This window comes from Bombina bombina, chromosome 7 (assembly GCF_027579735.1).
Source record: "Bombina bombina isolate aBomBom1 chromosome 7, aBomBom1.pri, whole genome shotgun sequence".
NCBI lineage: Eukaryota > Metazoa > Chordata > Amphibia > Anura > Bombinatoridae > Bombina > Bombina bombina.
In genome coordinates, this window is record NC_069505.1 from 166,302,626 (window position 1) to 166,317,418 (window position 14,793).

Consider the following 14,793-nt stretch of genomic DNA (forward strand, 5'->3'; position numbering starts at 1 on the left):
GCAGTTCTACTGTGTGTTTAACTCCTTTGCAGTGGTTAAACACACAGTAGCGCAGGGCCGATAATCATAAAATTACATGCGCTAACAAATTAGAGCATGTCATTTTTTCGACTGTTATGGCCCTTTAATTGTGATGTTGATAAGCAGTCAATTTTTTGGGGGGTACCTCAAAGTTGGGGTATAGGATTTACCACCGATAGCTATTTGTACTTTATTATCCCTTTCTCATACAGCTGTCAACATAATGAAACCCTAACTGCAACTCCTCCTTACTACATTAAAGGAACATGAAACCAAAACCCACATTTATTTCATGATTCAGAGTATACAAGTTTAAAAAAGTTTCCAATTTACTTCTATTTTCAAATTTGATTTGTTCTCTTGTTATTCTTTGTTGAAGAGATATCTAGATAGGTGTTGTCTGGAGGAATACATGACAGGAAATAGTGCTGCCATCTAGTGCTCTTGCTAATGTATAACATTAGTACTATATGACAGGAAATAGTGCTGCCATCTAGTGCTCTTGCTAATGTATAACATTAGCACTACATGACAGGAAATAGTGCTGCCATCTAGTGCTCTTGCTAATGTATAACATTAGCACTACATGACAGGAAATAGTGCTGCCATCTAGTGCTGTTGCTAAGGTATAACATTAGCACTACATGACAGGAAATAGTGCTGCCATCTAGTGCTCTTTACTAATGTATAACATTAGCACTACATGACAGGAAATAGTGCTGCCATCTAGTGCTCTTTACTAATGTATAACATTAGCACTACATGACAGGAAATAGTGCTGCCATCTAGTGCTCTTTACTAATGTATAACATTAGCACTACATGACAGGAAATAGTGCTGCCATCTGGTGCTCTTGCTAATGTATAACATTAGCACTACATGACAGGAAATAGTGCTTCCATCTAGTGCTCTTGCTAATGTATAACATTAGCACTACATGACAGGAAATAGTGCTGCCATCTAGTGCTCCTGCTAATGTATAACATTAGCACTACATGACAGGAAATAGTGGTGCCATCTAGTGCTCTTTACTAATGTATAACATTAGCACTACATGACAGGAAATTGTGCTGCCATCTAGTGCTCTTGCTAATATATAACATTAGCACTACATGACAGGAAATAGTGCTGCCATCTAGTGCTCTTGCTAATGTATAACATTAGCACTACATGACAGGAAATAGTGCTGCCATCCAGTGCTCTTGCTAATGTATAACATTAGCACTACATGACAGGAAATAGTGCTGCCATCTAGTGATCTTGCTAATGTATAACATTAGCACTACATGACAGGAATTAGTGCTGCCATCTAGTGCTCTTGCTAATGTATAACATTAGCACTACATGACAGGAAACAGTGCTGCCATCTAGTGCTCTTGCTAATGTATAACATTAGCACTACATGACAGGAAATAGTGCTGCCATCTAGTGCTCTTGCTAATGTATAACATTAGCACTACATGACAGGAAATAGTGCTGCCATCTAGTGCTCTTGCTAATGTATAACATCAGCACTACATGACAGGAAACAGTGCTGCCATCTAGTGCTCTTGCTAATGTATAACATTAGCACTACATGACAGGAAATAGTGCTGCCATCTAGTGCTCTTGCTAATGTATAACATTAGCACTACATGACAGGAAACAGTGCTGCCATCTAGTGCTCTTGCTAATGTATAACATTAGCACTACATGACAGGAAATAGTGCTGCCATCTAGTGCTCTTGCTAATGTATAACATTAGCACTACATGACAGGAAATTGTGCTGCCATCTAGTGCTCTTGCTAATGTATAACATTAGCACTACATGACAGGAAATAGTGCTCCCATCTAGTGCTCTTGCTAATGTATAACATTAGCACTACATGACAGGAAACAATGCTGCCATCTAGTGCTCTTGCTAGTGTATAACCTTAGTACTACATGACAGGAAATAGTGCTCCCATCTAGTGCTCTTGCTAATGTATAACATTAGCACTACATGACAGGAAACAATGCTGCCATCTAGTGCTCTTGCTAGTGTATAACATTAGCACTACATGACAGGAAATTGTGCTGCCATCTAGTGCTCTTGCTAATGTATAATTGTCGCAAAACTGCTAATATATAATGCTGCAGGCATGTGTACCACAGCACTTTTCCATTTTCTGTCCATTTGGGACCAAGGCTATTTTTACATCTCTGCAGTGTTTGTGTTTAGCTGTAATTTTCCTCTTACTCATTTACTGTACCCACGCATATTATATACTGTTTTACTCGCCATTAAATGGACTTTCAAAAGATAACATTATTTTCATCATATCTTATAATTTGCTATAAAAAAAATACAAAATACTAGGGAAAAAATGGAAAAGAACACACTTTTTCTAACTTTGACCCCCAAAATCTGGTACACATCTACAGCCACCAAAAAACACCCATGCTAAATAGTTTCTAAATTTTGTCCTGAGTTTAGAAATATCCAATGTTTACATGTTCTTAGCAAGTTATAGGGCAATAAGTACAAGTAGCACTTTGCTATTTCCAAACCACTTTTTTTTCAAAATTGGCTCTATTTACATTGGAACACTGATATCTTTCAGGAATCCCTGAATATCCCTTGACATGTATATATATTTTTTTAGACGACAACCCAAAGTATTGATCTAGGCCCATTTTGGTATATTTCATGCCACCATTTGACCACCAAATGCGATAAAATAAAAAAAATTATTCACTTTTTCACAAATTATTCACTTTTTCACAAATTATTCACTTTTTCACAAATTTTTTCACAAACTTTAGGTTTCTCACTGAAATTATTTACAAACAACTTATGCAATTATGGCATAAATGGTTGTAAATGTTTCTCTGGGATCCCCTTTGTTCATAAATAGTAGACATATATGGCTTTGGCTTTGCTTTTTGGTAATTAGAAGGCCGCTAAATGCCACTGCTCACCACACGTGAGCAGTGAAGGGGTTAATTAGGAAAACATGTAGGGAGCTTCTAGGGTTAATTGTAGCTTTAGTGTAGTGTAGTAGACAACCCCAAGTATTGATCTAGGCCCATTTTGATATATTTCATGCCACCATTTCACCGCCAAATGCGATCAAATTAAAAAAAAGTTAAATTTTTCACAATTTTAGGTTTCTCACTGAAATTATTTACAAACAGTTTGTGCAATTATGGCACAGATGGTTGTAAATGCTTCTCTGGGATCCCCTTTCTTCAGAAATAGCAGACATATATGGCTTTGGTGTTGCTTTTTGGTAATTAGAAGGCCGCTAAATGCAGCTGCGCATCACACGTGTATTATGGCTAGCAGTGAAGGGGTTAATTAGGTAGTTTGTAGGGAGCTTGCAGGGTTAATTTTAGCTTTAGTGTAGAGATCAGCCTCCCACCTGACACATCACACCCCCTGATCCCTCCCAAACAGCTCCCTTCCCTCCCCCACCAAACAAATGTCTCCGCCATCTTAAGTACTGGCAGAAAGTCTGCCAGTACTAAAATAAAAGGTATCTTTGATTATTTTTTTAGCATATTTACATATGCTGCTATGTAGTATCCCCCCTTAGCCCCAAACCTCCCTGATATCACCCAAACAGCTCTCTAACCCTCCTCCTCTGCCTTATTGGGGGCCATCTTGGGTACTGGCAGCTGTCTGGATTTGCACAAGAAGTTATTCACCTCCGAAAAGAGACGAATATCGAAAGCAGCCTCGACTTCCGCATTCGGCAGTGAACGAAACTGCTGAATGCACATTTCTAGTAAATTGTAAAGTTGTTTAAAAGTATATGCTCTAAGTGTATGCTCTATCATGAAGGAATTTTTGTTTGGGTTTCATAACCCTTTAAGGGCTAGATTACAAGTGGAGTCCTAATTTATCGCGCCCCACAAATGGGCAAATTTGCCCATTTACGGACATGCAATAAGTAACCAGCCATTAAAAGTGGCTGGTGTAAATATGTGTTCCTACAATAGCCAATAGCCGTGTGGGAAATCCGGCTTGGTGCAATCTGGTGCCGGATTTCCCGCATGGCTATTGGCTAAGAGGTGGAAATGTCACCTCTCAGCCAAATATCGTTCTGCCATGGACTGCCTGATCAGCTCAGTGCGGTGAATGCTGCAAACAAATAAAGGAGCTTTCAGCATGAAGTATTTGATACTTAATGACTGAAAGTCCCCTTTATTTGTTCCAATGGTCAATCCTAGCATTTCATGATCCCATCCCCCTCCACATCACAAGGCCCATCGATTGCCGCTACCCACCTCCCACACCGGCTCCCACCCACCAACGATACCGGCCATCGATATCCGGTGCAGAGAGGGCCGCAGAGTTGGCTCTCTTTGCATCGGATGGCTAAAAAAGGTTATTGCAGGATGCCTTGACATCAAGGCATCACTGCAATAACCAGAAAGCAGCTGGAAGTGAGCAGGATCGCTTCCAGCCGCTTTCCAGACCGACGACGTTCAGAGTACGTCCTCAGGCATTAACTGTATTTTTTTTTGAGGACGTATCCTGCACTTCGTCGGTCTTTAAGGGGTTAAACTTACCCTCCTGCTTTTCAACAAAGGATAGCAAGAAAACGAAGATAATTTGATAATAGAAGTAAATTGAAAAAATATTTAAAATTGTATGTTCTACAAAAATGATGGGTTTTACTTCCCTTTAAGTCTTACCATATATATATATATATATACACAAACACACATTCTGTATAGACACACATATATATGCACACAATTGCACATTCTGAATACACATACAGACACAAACACACACATTCTGTATATAAACACATATTCTGCAAATGGGTTAAACTCATAGTTAAAGTTAGCTACAGAGCAGCTAAACACTATTTAGAGCTAGCTGAACACACCTGGTGAGCCAATGACAAGAGATGAATGCATGAAGCCGCCATTATTCAGCTAGCTCCCAGGACTGCATTGCTGCTGCTGAGGATATGGACATATGCTTTTTTTCAAAAAAGGGTACCAAGAGAACAAAGTACATTTGATAAAAGTAAATTTAAAATGTCTTGCTCTATCTGAATTATACAAGTTTAATTTTGACTTCAATATCCCTTTAACTCTGCTAAGATAAGCATTTTAAAAAATATACAACATGTTAAGAAAATGATGGTTTAAATTTTGTATTTAGATTTTATGATGAACATGTTTATTATTATTATTAATTTATTGTTGCAGGGAACGGATCAGGATGTGTAAATATGTTTGTGCTCTGTTTATTCCTACAGACAAATTGCCCACTGGATGATAAGTAGAACATTTGCATTCAGCAGTTTTGTTAGCTGGCAAATGCAGAGGAAGGCGGCCACCTCAGCCATGTTTTTCTGGACACTTATGAGTTACACCTGCTGCATGGTGTGCAGGGAGGAACAGGAATTGTGCTGTCCAGAAACACAATACATGTTCCTGCCTGCACACCCTGCAACATGTGTAACTCATAAGTGTCCAGGAAAGCATGGCTGAGGTGGCAACCCTAGTCACTCGTGACATTTGGCTCTTTTCTGAGCCAGTTTTCTTCTTGTGAAGTGCAGCACATCTGGATTTGCACAGATCTTAGTGTGTTGCACTTTTACAAAAAGAAATCCGTCTCCAAAAAGAATCAAATGGCACGAGCGGCCGCATTCAGCAGCTAACAAAACTGCCAAATGCACGTCTAGTGATTAACTTCCTGCTAGTGGGTAGGGACATACCTATACACGCACACGTCTAGTGATTAACTTCCTGCTAGTGGGCAGGGACATACCTATATACATGCACATGTCTAGTGATTAACTTCCTGCTGGTGGGTGGGGACATACCTATATAAATGCACATGTCTAGTGATTAACTTCCTGCTGGTGGGTGGGGACATACCTATATACATGCACATGTCTAGTGATTAACTTCCTGCAGGTGGGCAGGGACATACCTATATAAATGCACATGTCTAGTGATTAACTTCCTGCTAGTGGGTGGGGACATACCTATATAAATGCACATGTCTAGTGATTAACTTCCTGCTGGTGGGTGGGGACATACCTATATACATTCACATGTCTAGTGATTAATTTCCTGCTGGTGGGTGGGGACATACCTATATACATGAACATGTCTAGTGATTAACTTCCTGCAGGTGGGCAGGGACATACCTATATAAATGCACATGTCTAGTGATTAACTTCCTGTTGGTGGGTGGGGACATACCTATATACATGCACATGTCTAGTGATTAACTTCCTGCTGGTGGGTGGGGACATACCTATATACATTCACATGTCTAGTGATTAACTTCCTGCTGGTGGGTGGGGACATACCTATATACATGCACATGTCTAGTGATTAACTTCCTGCAGGTGGGCAGGGACATACCTATATAAATGCACATGTCTAGTGATTAACTTCCTGCTGGTGGGTGGGGACATACCTATATACATGCACATGTCTAGTGATTAACTTCCTGCTGGTGGGTGGGGACATACCTATATACATGCACATGTCTAGTGATTAACTTCCTGCTGGTGGGTGGGGACATACCTATATACATGCACATGTCTAGTGATTAACTTCCTGCAGGTGGGCAGGGACATACCTATATAAATGCACATGTCTAGTGAATAACTTCCTGCTGGTGGGTGGGGACATACCTATATACATGCACATGTCTAGTGATTAGCTTCCTGCTGGTGGGTGGGGACATACCTATATACATGCACATGTCTAGTGATTAACTTCCTGCAGGTGGGTGGGGACATACCTATATACATGCACATGTCTAGTGATTAACTTCCTGCTGGTGGGCAGGGACATACCTATATACATGCACATGTCTAGTGATTAACTTCCTGCTGGTGGGTGGGGACATACCTATATACATGCACATGTCTAGTGATTAACTTCCTGCTGGTAGGTGGGGACATATCTATACACACATATGTCTAGTGATTAACTTTCTGCTGGTGGGTGGGGACATATCTATACACACATATGTCTAGTGGTTAACTTCCTGCTGGTGGGTGGGGACATATCTATACACACATATGTCTAGTGATTTACTTCCTGCTGGTGGGTGGGGACATATCTATACACACATATGTCTAGTGATTAACTTCCTGCTGGTGGGCAGGGACATACCTATATAAATGCACATGTCTAGTGATTAACTTCCTGCTGGTGGGTGGGGACATACATATATACATGCACATGTCTAGTGATTAACTTCCTGCTGGTGGGTGGGGACATACCTATATACATGCACATGTCTAGTTATTAACTTCCTGCAGGTGGGCAGGGACATACCTATATACATGCACATGTCTAGTGATTAACTTCCTGCTAGTGGGCAGGGACATACCTATATACATGCACATGTCTAGTGATTAACTTCCTGCTGGTGGGTGGGGACATACCTATACACGCACACGTCTAGTGATTAACTTCCTGCTGGTGGGCAGGGACATACCTATACATGCACATGTCTATTGATTAACTTCCTGCTGGTGGGCAGGGACATACCTATATACATGCACATGTCTAGTGATTAACTTCCTGCTGGTGGGTGGGGACATACCTATACACGCACACGTCTAGTGATAAGCTTCCTGCTAGTGGGCGGGGACATACCTATACACGCACACGTCTAGTGATTAACTTCCTGCTAGTGGGCGGGAACATACCTATATACATGCACATGTCTAGTGATTAACTTCCTGCTAGTGGGTAGGGACATACCTATACACGCACACGTCTAGTGATTAACTTCCTGCTAGTGGGCGGGGACATACCTATATACATGCACATGTCTAGTGATTAACTTCCTGCTAGTGGGCGGGGACATACCTATACACGCACACGTCTAGTGATTAACTTCCTGCTAGTGGGCGGGGACATACCTATACACGCATATTTCTAGTGATTAACTTCCTGCTGGTGGGCGGGGACATACCTATACATGCACATGTCTAGTGATTAACTTCCTGCTGGTGGGTGGGGACATACCTATACACGCACACGTCTAGTAATTAACTTCCTGCTGGTGGGCGGGGACATACCTATACACGCACATATCTAGTGACTAACTTCCTGGTATAGGGTTGTCCTGCTGGTGGGCGGGGACATAAATATACACGCACACGTCTAGTGATTAACTTACAGCTGGTGGGTGGGGGACATACCTATACATGCACATGTTTAGTGACTAACTTCCTGGTATAGGGTTGTCCTGCTGGTGGGCGGGGACATACCTATACACGCACACGTCTAGTGATTAACTTCCTGCTGGTGGGCAGGGACATACATATACACGCACATGTCTAGTGATTAACTTCCTGCTGGTGGGCAAGGACATACCTATACACGCACACGTCTAGTGATTAACTTCCTGCTGGTGGGCGGGGACATACCTATACATGCACATGTCTATTGATTAATTTCCTGCTGGTGGGCGGGGACATATCTACACGTGCACATGTCTAGTGATTTATTTCCTGGTATAGGGTTGTCCTGCTGGTGTCCTACTGGTGGGCGGGGACATACCTTCACGTGCACAAACATAAAATTAGTTATATCAAGGACAGGAACATTCATTAAAAAATCACTTTATAATATGCTTTTTACAAACAAAAAAAGAAATATCACAGCACACTGTTCAATGTAAAACTAAATCACGATTCAAAAGAGTTGATAGATTCTAATTTAATTGGATTTTTTTACTGCTATCTTTTGGCAGGAAATGTTCTTACAAACCTCCACATTTTGCATGTCTTTCATTAATTTCTTTTCCTCGCTGGTTTCTTGTGTCCACCCACCTTCTACCAGCACAGGCTGCTGTGGACTTTTTGTTGGTATCATGTTTGCAGGAGTGAGATATTTTGCACGTCGACCTGAGATACACAATTAGCAACAACACACATCAATAATAACGTACATGAGGAAGACAATAATAATGTACATGAGGAAGACAATAATAATGTACATGAGGAAGACAATAATAATGTACATGAGGAAGACAATAATAATGTACATGAGGAAGACAATTATAAATAAAAAAGACATCAAAGGAAACATTTTTGTTTGCATATAAAAAGTACAGCAATTAAACATTTAAAGGGACAGTCTACACAAGAATTTATATTGTTTAAAAAGATAGATGATCCATTTATTACCCATTCCCCAGATTTGCATAAACACATATTAAAGTGATGGTAAATCCTAGCATTTGTGAAACGCTAGGATTTACCATTAGAACAAATAAAGGGGACTTTCAGTCATGAAGTATAAAATAAAGCTCCTTTATTTGTTTGCAGCATTCACCGCACTGAGCTGCTCAGGCAGCCCATGGCAGAACGATATTTGGCTGAGAGGTGACGTTTCCACCTCTTAGCCAATAGCCATGCGGGGAATCCGGCACCAGACGGCACCAAGCCAGATTTCCCACATGGCTATTGTAGGAACACATATTTACACCAGCCACTTTTAATGGCTGGTTACTTAGTGCGTGTCCGTAAACGGGCAGATTTGCCCGTTTGTGGGGCGCAATAAATTAGGGTTCCACTTGTAATCTAGCCCTTAAAGGTTTATGAAACCCAAATAAAATTCCTTCATAATAGAGCATACACTTAGAGCATATACTTTTAAAGGGACAATCTACACCAGAATTGTCATTGTTTTAAAAGATAGATAATCCCTTTATTACCCATTTCCCAGTTTTGCATAACCAACACAGTTATATTAATATACTTTTAACCTCTGTGATTATCTTGTATCTAAGCCTCTGCAAACTGCCCCTTTTTTCAGTTCTTTTGACAGACTTGCAGTCTAGCCAATCAGAGCCTGCTCCCAGATAACTTCTCGTGCACGAGCACAGTGTTATCTATATGAAATACGTGAACTAACACCCTCTAGTGGTGAAGAACTGTTAAAATGCAATCTGAAAGAGGTGGGCTTTAAGGTCTAAGAAATTAGCATATGAACCTCCTAGGTTAAGCTTTCAATTAAGAATACCAAGAGAACAAAGCAAAATTGGTGATAAAAGTAAATTGGAAAATTGTTTAAAATTACATGCTCTATCAGAATCATGAAAGTTTATTTTGGCCTAGACTGTCCCTTTAAACAACTTTACAATTTACTAGAAATGTGCATTCGGCAGTTTTGTTAACTGCCGAATGAGGAAGTCGGAGGCTGCTTTCGATATTCGTCTCCTTTCAGAGGTGAATAACTTATTGTGCAAGTGAAACACACTAAGACCTGTGCAAATCCAGATTTGAGTGCATTGCTGTTGCACAAGAGTAAATTTGGCAACGAAAATAGCAGAGCGGCACAAACAGCGGTCGTCTTCCGTTTAAGGAGGTGAACGAAACCTCAAAATGCACATGTCTAATTTATATATATATATATATATATATATATATATATATATATATATATATATATATATATATAGATAGATAGATAGATAGATAGATATAGATATATAGATAGATATATATACACACATATATACACACACATAGATGTACATAGATACAACACACACACACACACACACATATATATATATATATATATATATAAAATTTCTTTACTTGCCCACAATAATTTCTTACTCAATATAAATATATTTTAATGTTTCATGGATTCATAATCCCCTTCTTCAGAATGATGATTGTGGATTCCCAAAACATCAAAATAAATGTGTGTGTTCTGTTTACTAAATCCTAAGAGTCCTTTGTTTTTACATTCTTCACAATCATGCAAAAAGTTGCAAGAAAAGTGTTTTCTGATGGACTGAAATACATCTCTGAATCTCTCACTACCTGGCTCAGGAAAGCCTAAGTTGTGTTAGGGAGACTTGTGGGTGGAGATATTATTGGATGGGTACAAGTAGGTTTAAGTCATGTGCGAGGGGGGACAGACCATGGGAAGAATCTGGTATCATTTCAGAAACTGGGACATTAGCTCTAAAAGAAAAGCTGCGTCAGAGACTGTTTAAAGGGCCACTAAAGTCAAAATTAAAGTTTCATGATTCAGATAAAGCCTTGAATTTAAAACAACTTTCCAATATACTTTCATTTTAAAAACGTGCCAATTCTGTTTATATGCACACTTTCAGAGGCTCCAGCTTCTGCTGAGCATGTGCAAAAGTGAACAGAATATAGGTATATATGCATTTTGTGATTGGCTGATGGCTGTCACATGATACAGGGGGAGGGAAAATGTGATTTAAAATGTGCTAGAAAATATTCTACTGCTCATTTCAAATTCAAAGTAAGTGCTATTGCATTGTCTTTTTATTGTGGATTTGTCAATTATTCAAGTCTAGTGTATTTAGTGGTCCTTTAATGAAAAAATATTGGTGAAATTAAAGGCACAGTGACACCTTGTTATTGCAAGACATTTCTGTTGTGTTTTAATTAAATGACATATCAGCTAGGATTAAACATTTTTTAACATCAAATTAACATTGTGTTTGCTGTAATTGTTTTTCAACAACCAAAATTGGCTTTAGTGCAGAAGACAAGGCTAGCCACATTATTTTAGTATATAGTGAATTATTTTGCAGTTCTTACCTGTTGAAATCTATAATGAAAAAAAATATGCACTAAAAAGTGTTACATTAGTTGTTTTGTTCATAGATATTGTTTAAATTTCATAATTTTCTATCTGGCTTCATGATGTTTTATTACAATGGACTCGGAGAACATTGTTTATCAAAATTGAGGCCCATTTTGGTACTCTGATCCGAACAATCTAACTTCTATTTTGTCCTAGGGACTTTACTAGGATGGATATCCGATTATTTTTGACAGTGTTTTTCTGTTTACTGTAGTATGATTGTTCTGATCAGTTTGGATGACATTGTGTCCTGTTTGTCTTATCATTTTCAGATGTCTTAAAGGGAAACTAAACTCAATTTTTTCTTTCATGATTCAGAGCATACAATTTTTAACAACATTCTAATATACTCCTATTATTAACTTTTCTTCGTTCTCTTGCTATCTTTATTTGAAATAGCAGGAATCTAAGCTAAGACGCCGGCCTATTTTTGGTTCAGAACCCTGGATGGCGCTTGCTGATTGGTGGGTACATTTATCCACCAATCAGCAAGCGCAACCCAGGTGCTAAATAAAAAATGGGACGGCTCCTTAGCTTAAATTCCTGCTTTTTCAAATAAAGATAGCAAGAGAACAAAGAAAAAAATGATAATAGGAGTAAATTAGAAAGTTGCTTAAAATCGCATGCTCTATTTGAATCATGAAAGAAAAAAAATGGAGTTTAGTGTCCCTTTAAAATAAAAATGGAAAAATAAATAAAACAATAATGAAAGTATATTGTAAAGTTGTTTAACAATGCATAAGAAAAACATTTTATATTACAATGTCAAGGCGTTTACTGTCTCTTTGATGTGATGCAAAGCCACTATAAAACCACCTGATTACCTGGTTTCTATTGGATTGGAACTGCCTTTGATTTAAAAACCCCATGCAAGATACACTGCACAGTGCTTCTAATTAATTGGAATAGTCCTCCTGTTATAACATCTACACAGCCTAGGTACACTAACAAAGATAAGGATTCTCCTTTTCAATATCCTCTACCAAAGATACTAATGAGGGAACTCAGCTTCAGAACATAATACAGTAATTCAAAGGATTTTTCCTTCTAGAGAGTTTGCAATCTCAACCAGTTATAGTGAGTAAAAAGATGAGTTCTCTAAATTTTAGTGAATTAAGGCCAGTGGTAAGATGTTTATTTTGTGAGCTGTGCAATATGTAATTATCTGGCAAATATTGCTAGCAAACAAGGTAATCTGCTTCCCAGATTCTTTTACAGCCGTTCAATGGGACATTCTTGCCTTAACTAAATCATGTCTTACACAGAGAAATAGCGCCACTTAGTGGTCAAACATGTAGCTTGTGACAAATTATTTTTTTTTTTAAATCAAAACACGTTGAGTGTGTGTTTTTAGATTATGTACTAACCAATTTTTTATGTTAGTTTTTTGTTTTCATACTACAACAATCAATTTTAAAGAATTTTACAAAAGCTTAAACAAGAAACCAAAGAATAAACTCTTTAAAAAACAAAAGTTATTTTTGTATGCTCTGTTCACATGCTTTATGAATGCTGCCCAATCACATGCTTTATGAATACCGCCCAATCACATGCTTTATGAATGCCGCCCAATCACATGCTTTATGAATACCGCCCAATCACATGCTTTATGAATACCGCCCAATCACATTCTTTATGAATACCACCCAATCACATGCTTTATGAATACCACCCAATCACATGCTTTATGAATACCACCCAATCACATGCTTCATGAATACTGCCCAATCACATGCTTTATGAATACCACCCAATCACATGCTTTATGAATACCACCCAATCACATGCTTTATGAATACCACCCAATCACATGCTTTATGAATACCACCCAATCACATGCTTTATGAATGCCGCCCAATCACATGCTTTATGAATACCGCCCAATCACATGCTTTATGAATACCACCCAATCACATGCTTTATGAATGCCGCCCAATCACATGCTTTATGAATACCGCCCAATCACATGCTTTATGAATACCGCACAATCACATGCTTTATGAATACCACCCAATCACATGCTTTATGAATGCCGCCCAATTAAATGCTTTATGAATGCCGCCCAATCACATGCTTCATGAATACCGCCCAATCACATGCTTCATGAATACCGCCCAATCACATGCTTTATGAATGCCGCCCAATCACATGCTTCATGAATACCGCCCAATTACATGCTTTATGAATACCGCCCAATTACATGCTTTATGAATGCCGCCCAATCACATGCTTTATGAATGCCGCCCAATCACATGCTTTATGAATACCGCCCAATTACATGCTTTATGAATGCTGCCAAATCACATGCTTTATGAATACTGCCCAATCACATGCTTTATGAATGCCGCCCAATCACATGCTTTATGAATGCCGCCCAATCACATGCTTTATGAATACCACCCAATCACATGCTTTATGAATACCGCCCAATCACATGCTTTATGAATGCCGCCCAATCACATTCTTTATGAATGCCGCCCAATCACATGCTTTATGAATGCCGCCCAATCACATGCTTTATGAATACCGCTCAATCACATGCTTTATGAATACGGCCTTCCAACTATTGTGATCTCTTCTGCAATTCCAAGCCAATCACATGCAAGTGTGAACACATCAGACAGACTTCTTAAATTGATATTCTAATTCTATTATTTTATTTTTTTTTGCATTAGTCCCTAATGCTAACTAATGTGGTATATTCTAATCTTTTAGCAGTAGGGGACCTACTCGACAGAGGGCCCTGGTGCAAATTGTTTCTTTGACCCCCCCAAGGTAATTCAGTAGTAAGCAATAGTAATAATAAACATCTGCATAATGATTTTGAGTATAAATATACAGTGTAGATAAGATGGACCTGCAACCTGCATTAATAAAAGGCTCTCTTGCATTAGGATTGTACACATTCTGCACACCCATATGTATTGATGGGCTGCTATACCCCCCACCCCCAGCACTTGGGTCCTGGTGCCACTCCACCTGCTGCACCGCCGGTAGTTCCATCCCTGTCTTTTATAAACACATTATGATTTTTTATAAAATATTCACCATTAACATCTACATGTTTTATTTGTATTTTTTTGTAGCTGAATCCCTGCCTGGGAACCTCAAAATGTTGCAGCTCCTGATCAGGCCAGAGGTGATGATTGGATACCTGCATATCCTGCTCC

The 14,793-nt window shown here is 39.0% G+C and overlaps 1 protein-coding gene across 1 annotated transcript in view; it reads right to left on the reverse strand.

Annotated features, from left to right (window-relative positions):
- DCDC1 (doublecortin domain containing 1) overlaps positions 1-14,793 on the reverse strand; it is a 229,007-nt gene that overhangs the window by 20,154 nt on the left and 194,060 nt on the right. Inside the window, exon 15 of the mRNA XM_053689318.1 lies at positions 8,756-8,892. Within this exon, the coding sequence (XP_053545293.1) occupies positions 8,756-8,892 (137 nt within the window). The remainder of the gene's footprint in view (positions 1-8,755; positions 8,893-14,793) is intronic.